This window comes from Oryctolagus cuniculus, chromosome 5 (assembly GCF_964237555.1).
Source record: "Oryctolagus cuniculus chromosome 5, mOryCun1.1, whole genome shotgun sequence".
In the NCBI taxonomy this organism is placed as follows: Eukaryota; Metazoa; Chordata; class Mammalia; order Lagomorpha; family Leporidae; genus Oryctolagus; species Oryctolagus cuniculus.
The window spans coordinates 97,252,761-97,272,357 of record NC_091436.1 but is presented as its reverse complement, the minus strand read 5'-3'; the positions used below and the strand labels follow the sequence as shown (position 1 = coordinate 97,272,357).

The 19,597-nt window shown below is 42.7% G+C and overlaps 1 protein-coding gene across 3 annotated transcripts; it reads right to left on the bottom strand.

The window, feature by feature from the left end:
* Positions 1-7,975: 7,975 nt before the first annotated feature.
* Positions 7,976-17,546, bottom strand: COX7A2 (cytochrome c oxidase subunit 7A2). Of its 3 annotated transcripts, XM_070073881.1 has the most exons (5): positions 15,624-15,841; positions 14,966-15,273; positions 13,785-13,874; positions 9,506-9,590; positions 7,976-8,177 (listed from the first exon to the last, which is right to left on the bottom strand). In XM_070073881.1, exons 2-5 carry the CDS (start codon positions 14,981-14,983, stop codon positions 8,119-8,121), a joined length of 252 nt encoding a protein of 83 aa, XP_069929982.1. In that variant the 5' UTR covers positions 14,984-15,273; positions 15,624-15,841; the 3' UTR covers positions 7,976-8,118. The 3 variants fall into 3 exon arrangements, with proteins under 3 accessions (XP_069929982.1, XP_051711474.1, XP_069929983.1); XM_051855514.2 differs by lacking the exon at positions 15,624-15,841 and having other exon boundaries at positions 14,966-15,354; XM_070073882.1 differs by lacking the exons at positions 7,976-8,177; positions 9,506-9,590; positions 13,785-13,874 and adding an exon at positions 17,388-17,546 and having other exon boundaries at positions 14,990-15,273; positions 15,624-15,708.
* Positions 17,547-19,597: the final 2,051 nt, after the last annotated feature.

The following is a 19,597-nucleotide window of genomic DNA, read 5'->3' as shown; positions in this document are numbered from 1 at the left end:
AATTTGCAACAAAATGGATGATTCTAGAAAACATCATACTTAGTGAAATAAGCCAGTCCCAAAGGGACAAATACCATATGTTCTCTGATTGGTGAGAACTAACAGAGCATTCAAAGGAACCTGAAAAAGGTGAAACTGACACTTTGAACACTTTGAAAAGCAATGATCTGAACAGCCCTTGTCATGATTGTTGAGGAATAGTTCTATTTTCTTTTTCTTTTCTTTCTTTTTTTTTTCCTTTCTGAATACCATTGGTTCAACTCTTTACCTAACACAGAATTAATCATACGTCAATTGAAAAAAATAAGAATGGGAATAAGGGAGGGAGGAGAAAGTTTGTAATTGTAAAGCTCTATAGTTCTGCATACATGCCTATGGACTTACTTCTAAGTTACAGTTTAAAAACTTCCCATGGGAACCCAAATCCCATTAAGCTGAGTGGTAAAAATGCCACCTCAAGGTTGAAAGTGGCCAAATTAAGTGTTAAGATGGGCTTATAGATACAACTAAATGTTAAAGGGATTATATAAATATGATCTGGTGTCTGATGATAAAAATAGATAGAAATAAACAGGAGAGAATGCTACAACATGGAAGCAATCCATACAGCAGACTCATAGAATGACAATTGCTTTAAGTAGCACTCTGACCTCAGAATCAGCCCTTAAGGCATTCTGGTCTGGCTGAAAAGCCCATGACAGCATTTCAGGCATGGAAAGGTAAGACATTGTGGCAAAAAAAAAAAAAAAAAAGAGAGAGAGAGAGAGAGAGAGAGAGAAAGAATCCTATATGAAGGATCTCCATGAGTGAGACTCCAGTGGAAAAGAAGGGGCCATCAAAGAAGGGAGTAAAGAACTTCCCTTTGCCTTTGGCCTTGCCTAAATACTGATAGAGACTATGATCTCAAAAGGCTTCTGTAGCCCAGGCAACTCATGGCAAGAACCACAGGTGATCATTGATATCACACACAAGAGTGTTGTTAAAATAACAGCAGGAGTCACTGTGCACTTACTTCCCATGCAGACCTCTGTCCTAAATGAGTCATATTATGAGATTTAACTGTAAGGCTTGCTCTGTTTATTATATTTAGTATGTGCATGTGTGCAAATAGTTGAAATATTTATTTAGTACAGAGTTGGTCTTCTGTGTATAAAGTGAATTTAAAAACAAATCTTAATGGAGAATGGGAATGAGAATAGGAGAGGGAGGAGGAAGAAGGGAGGGAGTGGGGGTGGGAGGGCAGGTATGATGGGAAGAATCACTGTATTCCTAATGATGTACTCATGAAATTTATATTCATTAAGTAAATGGTCTCAAAAAAAAAAAAAAAAAAGAAATACTTTGATCTTTTGAGCCACCCAGTTTGTGGTATTTTGTTATGGAAGTCCTGGAAAAACTAGTATAAAACCTAATCCCATATTTCTTTCCATTATATATATATATATATATATATTTGACAGGCAGAGTGGGCAGTGAGAGAGAGACAGAGGGAAAGGCCCTCCTTTTGCCGTTGGTTCACCCTCCAATGGCCGCCATGGCTGGCGCGCTGCCCAGTGCACCGCGCTGATCCGATGGCAGGAGCCAGGTACTTCTCCTGGTCTCCCATGGGGTGCAGGGCCCAAGTACTTGGGCCATCCTCCACTGCACTCCCTGGCCACAACAGAGAGCTGGCCTGGAAGAGGGGCAACCGGGACAGAATCCGGCGCCCCGACTGGGACTAGAACCCGGTGTGCCGGCGCCGCAAGGCGGAGGATTAGCCTAGTGAGCCACGGCACTGGCCTAATATTTTTACCTGTGTGGTTTTTTTTAAATAGGGTGATTATCTAAAATGTTGCTGTAAGGATGAAATGATTATATGATACTTGTCATAAACCATTGTGCCTGATGTCTCAAAGATAGGAGAACTGGATAAATGACAGCTGTGGCAATAACCATTATCACATATATTTATCTAGATGAAATTAATAACAACGATTACCTTTTAGAAATACTCTTTACAAGGCCATCTTCTTTCAAAGAAGATCCCAAGGCTGCTGGAGGCCAGGGTGTTCCATCCCAGTCGGATACCTTCGCCTCCTCCCACGAGTTTGGCGCGTTAGGGTTCAGGGATCAAAGTGTGGGTCTAGAAACAGCCTTCCTCGCCTTGCACTAGTCTTCAGGAGCTTCCCTTCAACAAGCTTCTTGCACCCTAGTAAAGCTTTGAGGTCACTTCAAACTCTGGAAACTCACCAGTCCCATAAGCGACTTTTCGTCTCCAAAGTGGAAGGAAAGGCAAGGCATGCGGTGCATGGAGCTTTGCATGATCGTTAGCGCTGTCCTCGTCAGCCATCTGAGGGCAGGGGAGAGTGGTCCCAAAACCAAGCCGGCGCTCCGCATACTCCACGCCCACCCGACTTGCTGCGCGCTCTGCCAAAGACTTCCCGGCTAGGCGACCATAGACTCATCAGAAACCCGCCCGCATTGTGGAGCCGGGCGACGCCGCCAGCCCCGCCTCGCCCCACAGGTGGCAAGTTCAGGCCCGGGGTCCGAGCCTGCGACCCCCGGTACTGCCACCGCTGCCATGGCTGCCAGGGGAAGACAGTCCCAATCGTGAAACGTGGTGTTGCTTCCTGGGTGGGAAAGTGCTTTCCAACTTAAGAGTTCTGTTCCTTCCTCCTCGCTTCTCCGGCTTTTCTGAAGAGCGAAGATCTGGGGCGGTGAGCATGGCGATCAGGGCTCCGGGTTGGCGGGAAGGAGGAGGCACGTGAACCTGGTTTCCTCAGGGACTGGAAGGGCGAGGGTCCCAACCCCAAAATCGTGGCCATCGTGGCCCATCGACCACCGCGAAGAGCCGCCCGCCTTCGTGCCCTGTCGGATTGCCTTGTGCAGTCGAGAAGGTGCCCATCGGCCACCTGGCCTGCAATAGCCATAGGCGGGCTGAGGGAACCCCTCAAACGGCCGGGAGGCTTAGGGACACAACGCATGGCTGGGCGCTGTACAGCCGGCGGCGACCAGGCGGGCAAACCGCCCTCCCACCGAAACTGGGCTCGGCGCGTCTTCGACGCTCGCCCCTGCCAGACTCCATTCAGCCAACGACAAGCAGCAGTTGTCAGAGCAGTCGACGCCTCAGACTGGCCAGTGGGGCCCAAAGGGACCGAGAGACCTGGGGAGGCGGGGTGTAGGGAGAACGCTTGTGGCCCACGACGGACCTGGACACTCTTGGACCCGCAAGCGCGAGGCGCACGCCCCAGTCAGGGCCGGGCCGGACGGGGCGGGCGGGGCCGCTTAGGCTCCAGGGGCCCAGCAACGTGCTGCCGCGCCCCGCTGGCAGCCAATCGGCGCGCGCCACGCAAGGGTCGCCTCCACCGCTGTTGGCGGGTTTGCGGAGCAAAATTGCTGGCTGAGTGGCTGGGTTTCTTTCCCTTCCCGCACTTTGGTGGGGAGGGGGTGGACCCTCGGTAACTGCCCACGTTCACGATGACCCGGGAGAACCCGAAGAAGTTGCCGGGGCCTTTTCCCCCTGCGCCTCAGCTTGCTGGCTTCGGAGGGGAAGGAGCTACGAGGCCGGGACTGCGATGGTTAGCCAGCCCTCGTCCCGTGGTCCTGGTTTGCAGAGTAGATGATGGGTTTAGCGGTCACTTCTCAAGGGGAGGAGACAGTAAGGGCACATTACTGTGGAGGGAGCTTAATAAACGACGTTTTACTAAGCGGAAGACCCTCTCGTCCAATAGCCGCCCTACCGCGGTGCTTTCTTACACTTGGAAAGTGTCAGCGGAATGTGAGGCTCTCTTGTTTAATCCTTAACTAAGGAACAAAGATCTTGCTTCTACTTGAGCTGTTACTGTCAACATTATAAACTATTTTTTAGGCTATTTTTTCATGCTATATTCCCCAGCCTTCAGCCTGAAGTTCGACATACCATGAGCAGGTCATTCCCGGAGAAATAATTCATTGGTTTATGTTTTCGTTCAACAAATATTCATTGCGCACCTACTATGAACCATCACTGTTTTAGATGCTTGCTAAAGAAAAAGCGAGGCAAAAACTGCCCTCCTGATTATTATTACATTATAGCGGCAAGAACCAGATGATAAATGTAATGAGTATATTGTGCATTAGAAAGTAAGTGGTAAGGAGAAAAATTAAGCATTTGGAACACACACACAAAAGTGCTTTACTTTCAATAAGTAACTGTAGGAAGGAGGGGAGAGAGGAAGGGATCAGAAAGGGTAAGATCTGTGTGGCTGGTAAAGATCCTCCACTGTAAGTCACCTCCATGACTAACACCTGCTTCTAGTCTCCACCCTCTGTCACCTAGGTTGCTCCAGTAGGCATCCTAAGGGGTCTATTTCAGCATTGGCCCTTCCAGTCTATTTTAACATGACAGCTAGCCCAACCCTCTTTGTAACATGTAAGTCACTGTTACATGAGAAACCCTGTAAAGGATCCCTGTATCACTCAGAGTAAAAGCTGAGGTCCTCACAGGACTCTACGAGGTCCTACTTGGTGTGCTCCTCTTCTCTCCCTCGCCCACTCAGTGGTATCTACTCCTGCCTTCCTGTTCTTTGAACATACACCTTAGGGCACCTGCTCCAAGTTTTTTCTTTTCCCCATATATGATAACGAGCACAGCTTCTACACTCTCACCATTGAACCCTATGCTGACCACTTTAATAAAGCAATGCATCATCTACCCCCATGCCAGCTTTCCCCCAGGCCTTTTTTCTCCCATAAAACTTACTGTCTTCTGACATTTTTTCCAACTTATTTTTGTATGCACCATCTTCCCTGTCTCTCCTCAAAAACGCAAACTCCGTGATGGCAGGAATCTGCTTGTTTTGTTCACCTATGGTTCCCTGGCATCTAGACCAGTGGTACAGGTAGAAACTCAGGATAGTGGTTCCTAAGATGATGTTCTTCACGTGGATGCATACCAGAACCCAGGAAGAGGGTCCCAAGCTGAATGCCTGTGAAGATTCCTAGTTTTGTAGAGGATTCTCTGTGCGAACACTGAACCAATCACCAATAGCAACTGCATAATTCCTGTTATAATTCTTTTTTTTCCCCCACAGGCAGAGTGGACAGTGAGAGAGAGACAGAAAGGTCTTCCTTTGCCATTGGTTCACCCTCCAATGGCCGCCGCGGCCGGCGCGCTGCGGCCTGCACACCATGCTGATCCGACGGCAGGAGCCAGGTACTTCTCCTGGTCTCCCATGGGGTGCAGGGCCCAAGGACTTGGGCCATCCTCCACTGCACTCCCTGGCCACAGCAGAGAGCTGGCCTGGAAGAGGGGCAACCGGGACAGAATCTGGCACCCTGACCGGGACTAGAATCTGGTGTGCCGGCGCCACAAGGCGGAGTATTAGCCTAGTGAGCTACGGCGCCGGCCCTGTTATAATTCTTGAATTCTCTATATCTCTTTTGCATTTTGTGTTCCCTAAGATTTTAAAAAATTCCAGGGCCCAAATACATGAGCCATCATCTGCTGCCTCCTGGAGTGTGCATTAGTGGGAAACTGCAATCAGAAAAGGAGCCAAGGCTTGAACCAGGCTCTCCAATATGGGATGCAGATGTCTGAAGTGGTATCTTAACTGCTGCACCTAATGCCCCACTAAGTAGGTCTTTTTAAAACACTGTCTGCTATGAGAAACTAACAATGGCTGCCATTTATTAAACATTGAACTACTGTGGAGGGCACACGGCAGTGGTTCCATTAGATGCTATGATAGATAGGAAATCTGGGATGGGTTCTTGGCTAGAGGTATCTATTTCAACTAAAGTAAAATAGGGAAGATATCAGCCAATGAAATGCAACTTGCATCAGCGAACACTTGAGCTAGAATCTGAAATGCTTCTAAATCACGGCCCCCTTCATAAATTGACTTCATTCTTTCAAAAAAACAGTGGTTCAGCAAAGATTGCTAGTTACCAACTCAACAGTTTCTCTTTACAAAACAATGGGGCCAGCACTGTGGTACAGCAGGTTAAAGCCCTGGCCTGCAATGCCAGGATCCCATATGGGCACCAGTTTGGGTCCCGGCTGCTCTGCTTCTGATCCTGCTCCCTGCTAATGTGCCTGGGAAAGCAGCAGCAGATGGCCCAAATGCTTGGGACCCTGCATCCGCATGGGAGACCCAGCAGCAGCTTCTGGCTTCAGATCAGCCCGGTTCCTGATGTTGCAGCTATTTCGGGAGTGAACCAGTGGATGGAAGACTTCTAACTCTGCTTCTCAAATAAATCAATCTTTGGGGCCGGCACTGTGACACAGCAGGTTAATGCCCTGGCCTGAAGCACCGGCATCCCATATGGGCACCGGTTCAAGACCCAGCTGCTCCACTTCTGATCCAGCTCTCTGCTGTGGCCTGGGAATCTCTGCTGTGGCCTGGGAAAGCAGTGGAAAATGGTCCAAGTCCTTGGGCCCCTGCACCCGCCTGGGAGACCTGGAAGAAACTCCTGTCTCCTGACTTCAGATCGGTGCAGCTCCAGCCAATTGGGGAGTGAACTAGCAGATGGATGACCTCTCTCTCTCTCCGCCTCTCCTCTCCTCTGTGTAACTCTTTCAAATAAATAAATATTTAAAACACACACACACACACACACTTATTTTGCTAGGCAGAATGTCCTGCCTGACACTTGGTCTTCCTGAATCCAGGCACAATCATGTGACAAAGTTATAGCCAAAGAGGTAAAACCTGAAGTTTTGTGTTGAGCTTTAAACAGGGCTCATGAGGCCAGCATCATGGTGCAGCACATTAAGCCAAATTAAGCCACCTTCTGTGACTCACATCCCATATGAGCACCAGTTAGTGCTCATGCTCCTACCACTAAAGTAGGAAACAATTGGGAGTTCCAGGCTCCTGGCCTAGACCTGGCCATTGTGGCATCTTGAGAGTCAACCAACAAATGGAAGATGTTTCTCTCCGTCTCTCTCTCCTTCTCTGTAACTGCGCCTTTCAAATAAGTAAAATGAGTGTCTTCTAAAAAAACAGAGCTCATTTATTTAGCATGTGCTGTTTTGGCCTTTATCCCTCTTCCTGCTAGACCATTAAATGAGTTAGCTGGAGCTGAAACAGCCATCTTACAAGAATGAAAGCTGTATGCTAATGTAGCACAGCTGAAAAACGAAAGGCATCTGGCGTGTGGATAAAACTGTGACCCTGCCCTACCAGGCCTAACCACAGCTGATGGCCTCTACCTTGTGCCAAACTGATGGGGACAGGAGGCAAAAGAACAGGCTCCTGTTGTCAGAGAGCTAGCAAGGGCATACCAAACATTTATTCACACCTGGCATGTGCCCAAAACCACTCTTTGTGTTTCACATTCTTTAGAATAACCAACCATGCACACTAGGTATTTTCCTACTTATTCAGCTGAAGATACAGATTTAGCAAGGTTAGCTACCCAAGGTAATCCAAGGTTTCATTACATGGTTCATTACATGGCTATAATGGTTTCTAGTCTTGTCAGGAGACAAAGTTTGAGCTGTGCTCCCCTCAAAAAGTAACTTTTAGGAATGAACTGACTATTGTATACTTTTATATTATATAACATCATAAAAGGCTACTCTGTGTGTGGGAAAGAAAGTACTGAATTACTTTACAGTCATTCTAAGTAAAGGCTAGCTCTAAACTGTGGGAAAACTCTTAACATTTAAACATTCTCTCACATAGCTGAAATAAATGAAACAAACTTATACCTCAGGAGTCAAAAATTACCTGCATTTTATCCCCAGGTTTCAGCATATCCCAGGGATATAGAACAGAAGAGGGGCAGAGGAAAGCAGTATGTTTTCAAGTGTCAAGTTCCACTGAAATTAAAGACCACCTACTATACAATTCTGAGTCATAAATTCATATTATTTCATAATAATATAATATTTTATACTAGCTTCATGTCAAAAAAATCTTTTTTTTTACTCCCTAAAATTTATTAGTACTAACCAAATGAATTGAATTATTGGTATAATTTAGTCTAAAGTGATAAAAATAAGACAAAGCATGGTAAAGACTGCTTTATTGGTGGCAGTTAGTACAAGTCAATAAATATTGATCCCCAGAGAAGAGCTCAGCTATTTATCAAGCTACTGGTTCATAGAGAGCTGAATGGAACTGAACCAAGTAATTACTGGGATGACCCAGGTCAATCCTGCTTCTTGGGAAATGAAGCCATGGCCAGCTGATATATGGCATATGCTGTTCCTGAGAAACAAAAACAAAAGATTTATAAGAAATTCTGATATTTCAACATATAAAGTTAATATTCCAGCTCAAAAACTGTAAGACAAAGGAAAGGTTGGTATTAAGACTACCTTAATGGGAGCACCAAAAAGCATTTTGATAGCTGCTAGACAATTTTAAAGTATTTGTAAAATACATTTGATCTAGTTTTGATATTAGCTAATTGCTACAGAAAGTGCAAGATACGACACATTAACATATTTGCCAATAATAATGTAAAAAAAATTTTAAATAACTTTAAGAATATATAGAAAGGCTAATTCCATACTAACCTAAGACTGCTTGAGAAATACTAAGGATGATTTAAAAGGCAAAAGAGGTTAAAATAACCTTAAAGTCCCTAACATACATCATCACTGTAAAACCAACAGGAATATAATTTTTAAATAATCAAATTAATATAAAAAATCTAATCACTAGAATTTTACTTTTAAAACATTACCACCATGTCTAAGAAATCATTGAATTGACTGAAAAGAATGTAGTTATTTACGAAGCACAAATGTCACTATCTGATTGTTGTCTTGTTCATCAAAGTCCCTTCTACTTTTAACCGTATTCAATTCAAGCCAAAGAAAGCACCTCACATGAGGTGTAGGACTCTGAATTAAGGTTCAAATCTCAGCTTTTTCACATAGAAGCAATATTGTTTGGATAACCAACACAATTTCCTCAATTTTAAAATGAGGAATAAAGTTTCACGTAGGAGATACAGAAATCCATGTATATAATATTTCTATCAATAAGATGGGCACACAATTATGCAAATAGTTTCCCTCCCTTTCCTAGACAGCAATCATTCAAATCCTAACTATACTCCTATGATACCAACGTGTGATATGACACTGCTAATACTGAGGGACCTGCCCAATACACTGGAAAGACATCAAAGTGCTTACAAATAGTAAAAGCTAAGCATTGTTCTGTACAAGGTTTGTTTCATTCATAAATATGTATGTACAGGGAGTTAAAGTAGAATGTCTTTACATTATGCATCAGTCAAAATGTTTTAAAAGCTCCTGCTATCAGAGGCAGATAGAATGGACATTTTTGGCTGAAAAATAGGCACAATCAAAAAGCCACCTCTATCATAAGATAATAATAGAACTTCACTGTTCTATAGTTTTTAGAAATATATTCTTATATAGTATATATTAATCACTCTCTTGAATGTTTATATGAGACACAATATCAAGTCAGATTCCAGAGACAGACTCCATGTTTATGTAGTTGTTAGTTATCATTACTATCGCTTTTCTATAAATCTTCAAACATTCTGAATGTCTTACCACCAACTGTAAGAATCATGGTGGCTCTATACAGGAGAGCATCAGCTACCCCACCTTTTAGATGCACTGGAATTCCATTATCCTCCTAAACGTTAAAAAAAAAGACATGATTAGATGAGTCACTTATCTCCAACTGAGTTTCAAAAGACTAATTATTCATATAAAATAAAATAGTTGCTTAAGCCCCTAGAATTAAAATAGTTTTAAACATCAAAATTTAAAAGGCCTACATTTTCTTCATTCTTTCTATATTACTACTACTCTTGAGATCCAATACAGATGGTCTTTCCAAGGAATATAATCAATAATTATCATACTCTAAAAATTTTATCTCTTGGGACCAGCACTGTGGCGCAATGGGTTAAGCTGCCGCCTGCACCCCATGAGTGCTGGTTCAAGTCCCGGTTACTCCATTTCTGATCCAGCTCCCTGCTAATGTGCCTGGGTAAGCAGTGGAGGATGGCCCAAGTCCCAGGGTCCCTGCCACTCATGTAGGCGACCCAGATGAAGCTCCTGGGTCCTGGTTTCAGTCTAGCTTAGACCAACTGGTCATTTGGGGAGTGAACCAGCAGATGGAAGGTCTCCATGTATCTCTCCCTTTACGTATGTAACTCTTTCAAATATTTTTTAAAAACTTTATTTCAGAGCTAGCATGATCCCATCTACTGGATCACTCTACAAATGCAAATACAAAAGTAAAAGCAAAGGCTTGGTGGAAGCCAGGAACCAGGAACTCAGTCCATCTCCCATGTAGATGATAGAAAACCAGTTACATGAGCCATCACCACTGCCCCCGCCCCCAAGAGTCTGCATTGGCAGGAAACTAGAATGAGGAAGCCAGAGTCACAAATCAAACCCAAGTACTCTGAGGAGGGTCATGGTGTCTTTTTTTTTTTTCCCCCCAAGATTTATTTTTATTTGTTTGAAATACAGAGTTACAGAGAGAAAGAGGTCTTCCATCCGCTGGTTCACTCCCCAAATGGCCACAACAGCCAGAGCTGAGCTGATCTGAAATCAGGAACCAGGAGCTTCTTCCAGGTCTCCCACGAGGGTGCAGGGGCCCAAGGACCTGGGCCATCTTCTAATACCTTCCCAGGGCAAACCAGAGAACTGGATCAGAAGAGGAGTAGCTGGGACTCGAACTGGTGCCCATATGGAATACCTGTGGCTTCAGGCTGGGGCTTTAACCCACTGCGCCACAGCACTGGACCCAGAGTCATGGTGTCTTAACTGTTAGTCTAATAGTCCACCCCAATAACTGTCACACTTTAGGCATAAGGTTTTTTTTTTTTGTTTTCCCCCTTAAAAAGGGAGGGAGGGGATTTTGGTTTATCATCTTAAATTATATCCTTGGCATCTACTCTAGCATTTGCCATGGAATAGATACTTAGTGTATCTGTTAAATATTTTTATGCAGTACATATGATACTTTTTTTATTGCTTGGAATTTTATTTGGAAAAACTAGAAATCGCAATAAAACAAAAGCAACTCAAAATCTATATACAAAGGTCAATTATTTTACTCCACTAAGTCTTCCTTTCAGAGATAACTGTTAACAATATGCACATATTTTAGACTTTTAAAATGCTTGTATGGGCAAATATCTTCCACAGACTTAATAATACATAATGAGACTATGCTCTATAATGGTATGCCATATACCATTTTCCATTTTTTAAAAAGACTTATTTATGGGGCTGGTGCTATAACATAGCGGATAAAACTGCCGCTTGCAGTGCCAGCATCCCATATGGGCACTGGTTCAAGTCTTGGCTGCTCTACTTCTGATCCAGCTCCCTGCTAATCCACCTGGGAAAGCAGAACATGGACCAGGTGCTTGGGCCCCAGTATGCACATAGGAGACCCAGAAGAAGCTCCTGGCTCCTGGCCTCAGACCAGCCCAATTCTGGCCATTGTGGCCATTTGGGGAATGAACCAGCAGATGGAAACTCTCTCTGTAACTCTGCCTTTCAAATAAATAAATCTTTAAAAATGACTTATTTATTTGAAAGGTGGAGTTACAGCAAGAGAGAGAAATAGATAGATAGATATATAGATCTTCCATTCTCTGGTTCACTCCCCAAATGGCTGCAACAGAAGGGGTTAGAACAGGCCAAAACCAGAAGCCTGGAACTCCATCCAGGTCTCCCACTGAGTGGCTGGAACCCAAGCACTTGGGCCATAGTCCACTGCCTTCCCAGATGCATTAGTAGGGAGCTGGATCAGAAATAGAGCATGCAGGACTCGAACCAGTGCTCAGATGCAATGCCAGTGCTGCAGGTGGTAGCTTAATCCATGCTGCACTACAACATCAGCCTGCTGTTTTCCATTTAACACTATCTTAAAAAAAAAAAAAAAAATTCTGTTAATTCATTTAAGTCTACCTTATTCAATGGCCACACAGCATTCCATCATGGGAAATAAGTGAATCAGCCAATCCTCTTTTAATGGATATTTAGGTTGCTAGGCTGCAAGGTTTGATAACATGAAATTTAATTTTAAATTAAAATGCTCTTTCCTATTTTCATATACCTATGCTATTATGTTTTTAAGAGTCTTATAAAGTGGGCCTCCCATATGACAGGGCATATAATTTGTTTTTAATATTATTCTCAAATATCCTCTAAAACTTTCATACCAATTATACTATTCAGCATGTATGAAAGTACTGTGTATGAAGGTACTATCTCCCATACTTGGCCAATATAACCTATTTCATCTTTCTAAAATCTTGACTATCACTTAGGAGCATGAGTCAGGGTGGTAAATTGTTATTTTGAGTTTCTTTTCTTTTTGTCATGCTTGTTTTAATAGGACTCTGGTCCAGTGATCGCTTTGGCAGCACATATACTAAAATAAGACTCTGGTCATGTTTTCACAGAAGATAGTTTTTTATTTCCCAGGTAAGGTAAAGACAAGACAACACTGTGACCTCTAAAATCAGAAGGGTGATGGCTCAGGACTAGAACCATGAAGGTAGTTGAGCTGGTCTACAGTGTATTTGTCCAGAGGGGTCTTAGAAATGTTGGCAGCCATCATAGCCTCGGCCTTGCACATTGTAGCATGGCTGTTTCTGCTCTGCAGTCAGGTATAGCCTGTTCAGTCAGTACTGGTTTTCCTACTTCATCTCCAGGAGAAAAACCACGTTCTCTGTTCAATGTTAAAGACGTGATCTGTGGCCACTAGTGCTTCCCAAACCACTGCCAGCCCAAAATAAAATTGTGGTGGCAACGGGCAGTGCCAGCAGTGTTCCTCAGGAGTCCCTGTTTGGGGCCAGGACTGATGGCAGACAATTTGCATTTCTTTTTTATTGATATGTAGTTCTTTCTTTAACTAAGCTGTCACATTTTGAAAATTTGCTATTTGTCACTTGTCTTTTATAACTATGGTTATATATGGTATCAAACCTTGCAATTTTTCTCCTTAGAAGACTTTCCCACCTTTAAGATTGTTAAGTATTCTCTTATGTTTTGAGGGAGAAACACTTATATTTGCAACTTATTTTCTTAGATTATTACACAGAAGGACTCTAACTTTACTTTCTTTAAAACATTCACCTGTAGGTAGCTGTGGCACACTGGGTTAAGCTGCCACTTGGAATGTCCAGATCCATATCAGAATCCCACCCCAGCTTCCAATCCAGCTTCCTACTAATCCAAACCCTGGGAGGTAGCAGATGATGGCTCAAGTATTTGGGTCTCTGATACTTGCATAGGAGACTTGGATCAAGGTCTGGGTTCTGGACTTTAGCCTGGCCCATCCCCAGTTGTTGCAGGCATTTGGGGAGTAAACTAGCAAATGAAGATCAATCTCTCTTCAATCTCTCTCTCCTTAGCACTCCCACTTCTCTCTGCCTTTCAAATAAAAAAATAAACTATTTTGTAAAAAACAAGCAATTTATTTCAATACTAACACACTGTGTCCTTTCCAGCTGATATGAAATAGCACCTTTCAGCTTATATTACATTTCTACATGTATGTTTGTTCTGTGTTTAGGCCCTTTCTGTCATCTATTTGCCTGTTCCTATGCAACCACATGCAACGAATGCCAATCCACCAAACTCCAAAAAAAATTTATCATTGACTTACACTCTTTTTGCTCATTTCTTTCTCTTGCCCTTTCTCCTTTTTCAGTTAGCTGCCAAAAGACCATTTCCATCATTGTTCCTCTAATATACCAGGACCACTGGCAATCAGCTATCTCTAGATTTTCCCTAATCTCCAACTCTTGCTAGTCTAATTATTATAATAACAACCTCCTATAAAATATTTGAGTACCTGAAATAGTTTTTGTTTCTCTGGAACTTTATTTTCAAAATGCCTGCGTGAAGCAGTGCTTATGGTTCTCTGGGCAATCTGACGAAGAGCCTGAAATGGGAAATGCAGAAACATTAAACAGATTTAGAACCAACAGAATCCTTCGGAGCCAACCACATTCAATCCTTTCTTGTACAGAAGAGCGAATAGCCACGGAAAGCCTAATTGATGTGTAAGCAGCAAAGCCATGGACCAGCAGCCACATTTTTCCATTTGTGTTTCATCCTCTGCTCTGCTCTTCATTTTACACTTTGCAGACCCCAAACACCATTTTTATTTCTACCTAAATTGAACCTGTAGCCTTTTATAACTCGAAGAAAATGTTTATCAATATTACATTTTAAAAAGAATGATTAAAAAATAACCTATGCTGATGTTTTCATATTATATTAAAAATCTATTTCTTGTTAGCAAAATACACTAGTACGATTCCTACTTAAATAAAATGCATCCCTCATTACATTTTCCTTTAAGAAAAAGCTAGTAGGGTACAAAATCTTTTTTTAAAAAAGACTGTATTTTAGTTGAATTAAGTAATTACATCTGCACTCCACTTTCGAAAATAATATTGAGAAGCTAAGTAAAACCTTGCTGAATTGCAAAAGAAAACTATCACTGTTGCATTTTCCTTTTTCTCAACATTTTGGAAGAATATTTCTCATGCTCCAAGTCGGTGGAGGTATCAGAGCAGCTACCTGACAGAACCGGCACTGCACTGCAGCCATGCCCACTCCCCGAAGTCCCGGGCAAAATGCAGTGACTTGGCTTGTAAACTACCTTCTGATGCTCTCAAAGCTCAGTCAAAACCTCTCCGTACCAGCCGAACCTTTCTGCCTGGTGCTTCCGAGGGTCAGAAACTCCCCATCTGGACTTCGGTGTTACATCGGAGCTACTAACCTCCTCACGGTAGCCCGGGCTGGCCTCCCAACCGCTCCACTCCCTACAGTTTACCCAGCAACGGCCTGGGCCGAGAGGAAGAAATTTCAAGGGAAAGAAAGGTCAGCTGGAAAAGGACACGGGCCAAGGTGACTTCACAAGCCGTTTTCGGCCCCATTGCCAGGATAGGGTTCGTCTGTCGTGGTCGCTTAGCTTCGCTCCCAAACCCTATCCCCGTCTCGAATGCAAGGCCAGAAGCTACTCACCAGCAGATTTCGCAGCATCTTGGCTCCGTTACTGTCCACCAACCGCGACAACTGAAAGCCAGGAACGGAAAAAGAAACGCTCCCCCGGAAACGGAACTATCTCGCGGCCCTGCGCAGGCGTCAAGAAGCCGGACTTCCCGGGCGGGGGAGGGGCTTGCACTCAACCATAGAGAGCGAAAGAACGGTGAGAGCGGCACGGCCGTACAGCTCCATGGAGCCGCTCTAGCCGGCTCGCCGCCTCGGCTGTCTCGTGGTCCTGTTCCCGATCCTTCCAGTACAGATCAGACCGCAGGGCTCTGGCACTCAGACTGGGGAAAGACAAACAGATCTTGAGACCGGAGAGGCGGGCAGTGATGCTTTAAAGACTGCACTTAAAAAAAAAAAAAAAAGCTGAAGCCATGCGAGACCACAGAAAACTAGTGTGTGTTTTAAGCGAGAAGGCATGAAACTGTCCAACCTCTGACTCAGGCTGGAAAGAACAGAGTTAACGGTAACCGTGAAGCTCATGAAACACAAAAGAAAGGGATAATTCCTCAACACGGATGCGATTTTTTTCTTTCCCGTCGAGGAAACTGTGGTGGAGATGTTATTGTTCCTTGTGCTGGGAATATTGCTGAAAAGAGCTGTGTCGGGATGCCAATTTTTTGTCATCCTGTACCTTCGGCCACTGCCGAAACTCCCCCAGACCAGGAAGCTCTTCCCGTGTCCTGAAACGCGGCGGCTCGCTAGAGGCCGAGGAAACGCTGAAAACAGGGAAGAGGTTTAATTGAGGAACAAGAAGTGTAATGGCAAATCTGGACCCGAGTCTCGTGACCTCAGGTCCAGCAGAGCATTACTTACATGACTGGAGGCGCGAGGTATGGCAATTACTGTTGTACAGATAAACTGTGGGCGTGTCTTGCATCAATTGTGTTGATAGTCCCCATAACAAGTGTCTTTACTCCCTGTGGGCATCCTCAAGTGTATGCAAGCAAAAGTATCTACCCTGCACTACAAAATATCTTACCTTTTTACAAACTCACTATTCTGTTGCCATTTCAAATAAAAGCTAATGAACAACATATGGCTTCAGCAAAGGTGAAATGTGCGGATAAAAATTAGTAATATTAAAATCATCCCTATGAATCCTTAATGAATCTTTTTTTCCCTCCACAATCAACTGTGTTAATGGGCTAACCAAGTTACCTGTCTCAGTTCAAATTCTCACTAAGGTTTGTATCTATCCAATTCATGTCTTCCTTACAGACTAAAAGTATCAGGTTTTCTGCCCTCTGAATTAAGCAATCTAACCAAGTTGTTGTGCATAAGCTGCACATGACAGTAGCTGAGGCATGAGGATTTTTTTAAGTTTATTGTCTATAATTTAAACTTGTTAGATGTGCTGCTATTATGTTTTCTCTAATTTGCACTAAACTGTAAATTTCTCAAGGACTGTTTGTGAATTTCTTACTAGTCCCTTAGTGCTGCATAAAGGGGATACAGTATCCACTGCCAGATGATTAATGATATATATTGGGTGATAGGTCTAGGAGGTGTATAATCATCCAAAAGGAACCAAAATTCACATTAAATAGATCCAAACATAGATGTAGACACTTAATGTTTCTTTTGCTTTATACAATAAACTTTCTCCTTTGTGTATCATTCTATTAACATATTCTCAAATTAAAAATCTGTTGAGTCCAGTAGCCATCCCAGTTCTGTTCTTTCAAAATAACACAGACTTCTCTAAGACTTGTCTTACCTTCCTCCCTTAATTTTTTTGAATCCCGTTTTGGGCAGGTTTTTGCTGCTATTGTTAGTATCCCCACTAGCTTCCATGTTGCTCAATAAACTATATTTCTCAATTTTCATCCTCCCCATCCATCAGCAGTACTTAACACAATTGATCACTCCCTTATAATATAGCTTTAATTTTCAAATAAACCATAGATGCAACACAATATAACATGGATAGTTTCAAAATCACTGCTTTTTCAGGGCTGTTCCTTTTAGTTTTTTTCCTGAACCCTCAACCCCTCAACATTTAAATTTTAGGATACCTTACCTTTTTTTCAACATTCATCTTTTGTGATCATATTCAAACTGTGGTTTGAAATTCCTTTCATATAACAACCATTGCCCTCTCCAACCCTTACCGATCCCCAAGTTAAAGGACATTCCCTTTACCTTGAGACAGCTCTACTTAGATATCTAATGAGCACCTTACATTTACAACCAAAATTAAATTCTACTTTCCATTCCTCATAGAGACCTCCGCAATTTTCCTTGTTCTAGGCCCCAAATGTCCAACACTACGCTCACTCCAGGCCAAGCCATCATCATTTCTTTCTCCAGTTACCACAAAAGCCCTTTTAACAGTTTCCCCTGTTTCCACTCTTCCACTTGCTTCCACTCATCTACCATCCACACAGGAACGTACCTTTTAAGAACATAGATTAGAGAATATGATTCTGCCCAAAACTCTTTTGTTCACTTGTGTATTCCCAGCACCTAGAATAATAACTACCACGTAGAAAAAGCTCAATAAATATTGGTAAAATAGTGTGCCACAAGAGAACATATTTTATGAATATAAAATTTTAAAAAATCTTTACTACATTTGGACTTCTCCCAAATGTTTTTCAGTACCAGGGTTCTAACCCATTGTCTCTGCTACTACTCAGTAAACTACCATTATCCTGACAAGAAAATATAGCTGCAATTTGCCTGGGTGCCTATCAAATTCTACTGAGTCTTCTCAGGCACACTTGAAATTGGTTACTGGATTTGAACCAGAAGTTACTTTCAAAACGAGTTCCTCTCCAAAACATCAATTTGGCTTCTTTAGTAATATCAGAGAATGTACTTGCTCTGCAAGGTTCTTAAACAGGATAACTGGCAGTTTTCTTATAGATTTGTGGAAAATCTGAGGTAAACAATGATCACGTCAATGAAATGGACAACCATTTGAGAAGTACTAAGTGAAAACATTTTACAATTAGTAATGCAAAGTTACCAAAGAAGTTATCAAATCTTTCTAAAAAAAAACAACCACCATGACTTTGATGTTGCATGTAGCAACTGTAAGTCACAATAAAACAGAGAGTAGCAGAATATAGCTTTGTGTTTTGAATGTTTGTAATTCTGGAACCATATTTAATCTAATTCCAACTTTAAAAAATGATATAGAACACCTTCATGTAATGTTTAATCTATGAAAATTATTTCCTAGGTAAAAGGTAGAGCATATCAACAAAATTCCAAATGTTCTTTGATTATCATGTAGTTCCATGGATCACCTTTGGAAATCAAGGGTTATTTCCTGTCTTCAGTTGTATTATTTTATTTAATATTGGCTAAAATATTTAATGATAATCTCAGTCATCATTAAAGTTGAGGGGCTAGGCTAATGATCTGTGTCTCTGGCTCTAAAATCCTTATCTATGATAAACAATTTCAAAAAACATGAACATGAGAAAGTCATTGCCTCTGTTGTTACTGTGAATGTAACACTTTGCAATACATTCAAGGGAGTACTTTTTTAATCTCTGATCTTCTGTAGTATATAATTTCATTAGAACTATAATACAGGCCAGCACCACGGCTCACCAGGCTAATCCTCCACCTGTGGCGCCGGCACACTGGGTTCTAGTCCCGGTCAGGGCGCCGGATTCTGTCCCGGTTGCCCCTCTTCCAAGCCAGCTCTCTGGGCCCTGCACCCGCATGGGAGACCAGGGGGAGGCACCTGGCTCCTGGCTTCGGATTGGCGCAGCGCACCAGCCGTAGCAGCCATTTGGGGGGTGAACCAATGGAGGGAAGACCTTTCTTTCTGTCTCTTTCTCTAACTCTGTCAAAAAAAAAAAAAAAAAAAAAAAAAAAAAAAAAAAACTATAATACATACATAACAGCAAATTTCATTCAGAAATAAATGGTTCTCCAGGTAATTAGTAAAACAAAAGTACTATGGGAAATTCAAGGAAGGCAGTAATAATTAGGAAGGTATTGGAAAGACACACTTTGGGGCCAGTATTGTGGCACTGATGGCTGGCTGCTCCACTTGCAAGTCAGCACTCTGCTAATGAGCCTGGGAAGGCAGCAGAAAATGGCCCACATGCTTAGACTCCAGCCACCTTCTGGGAGACTCAGATGGAGCTCCAGGCTCCTGGCACCAGATTGGCACAGCTCCAGTTGTTGCAGCCATTTGGGGAGTCAATCAGCAGATAGAACATCTCTTCCTTTTTCTCTTTATTTCTTTCAAATAAGTAAATCTTTTTTAAAAAGTCGCAAAACAAGGGCATATTTTAGCAGAGTATGGTAGAACTCATAAATGAAGCAGAGCTCTGAAGCATTCATCACTTAGGGCAAGAACATGATTCATAATCTGAATTTACAATCAAGAATTGGATACTTTAGGAACTGTGAAAACAGAGGCCTAGAAAAGGTGACACAAAATATTACTGTAGTGAAGAATGTGGAAGTCAGACAGATCCTGAATCTGTCACTTAATAGTTACTTGACTGAAAGCAAGTTATACAATGTGTTCATAGCTCAGCTGTCTTTAATTTTTTGAGAGATTTATTTATTTGAAAGTCAGAGTTACAGAAAGAGAGGAAGAGAAGAGATCTTCCATCTGCTTGTTCACTCCCCAGG

Bases quoted from the DNA above. Each gene is read 5' to 3' on its own strand.
- COX7A2 (XM_070073881.1), bottom strand. The intron at 9,591-13,784 runs GTACTCAAATAT...TTTAACGTTTAG, and splicing joins AGAAACAAAAACTATTTCAG to GAGGATAATGGAATTCCAGT. The intron at 8,178-9,505 runs GTAAGACATTCA...TTTGTTTCTCAG, and splicing joins CATGATTCTTACAGTTGGTG to GAACAGCATATGCCATATAT.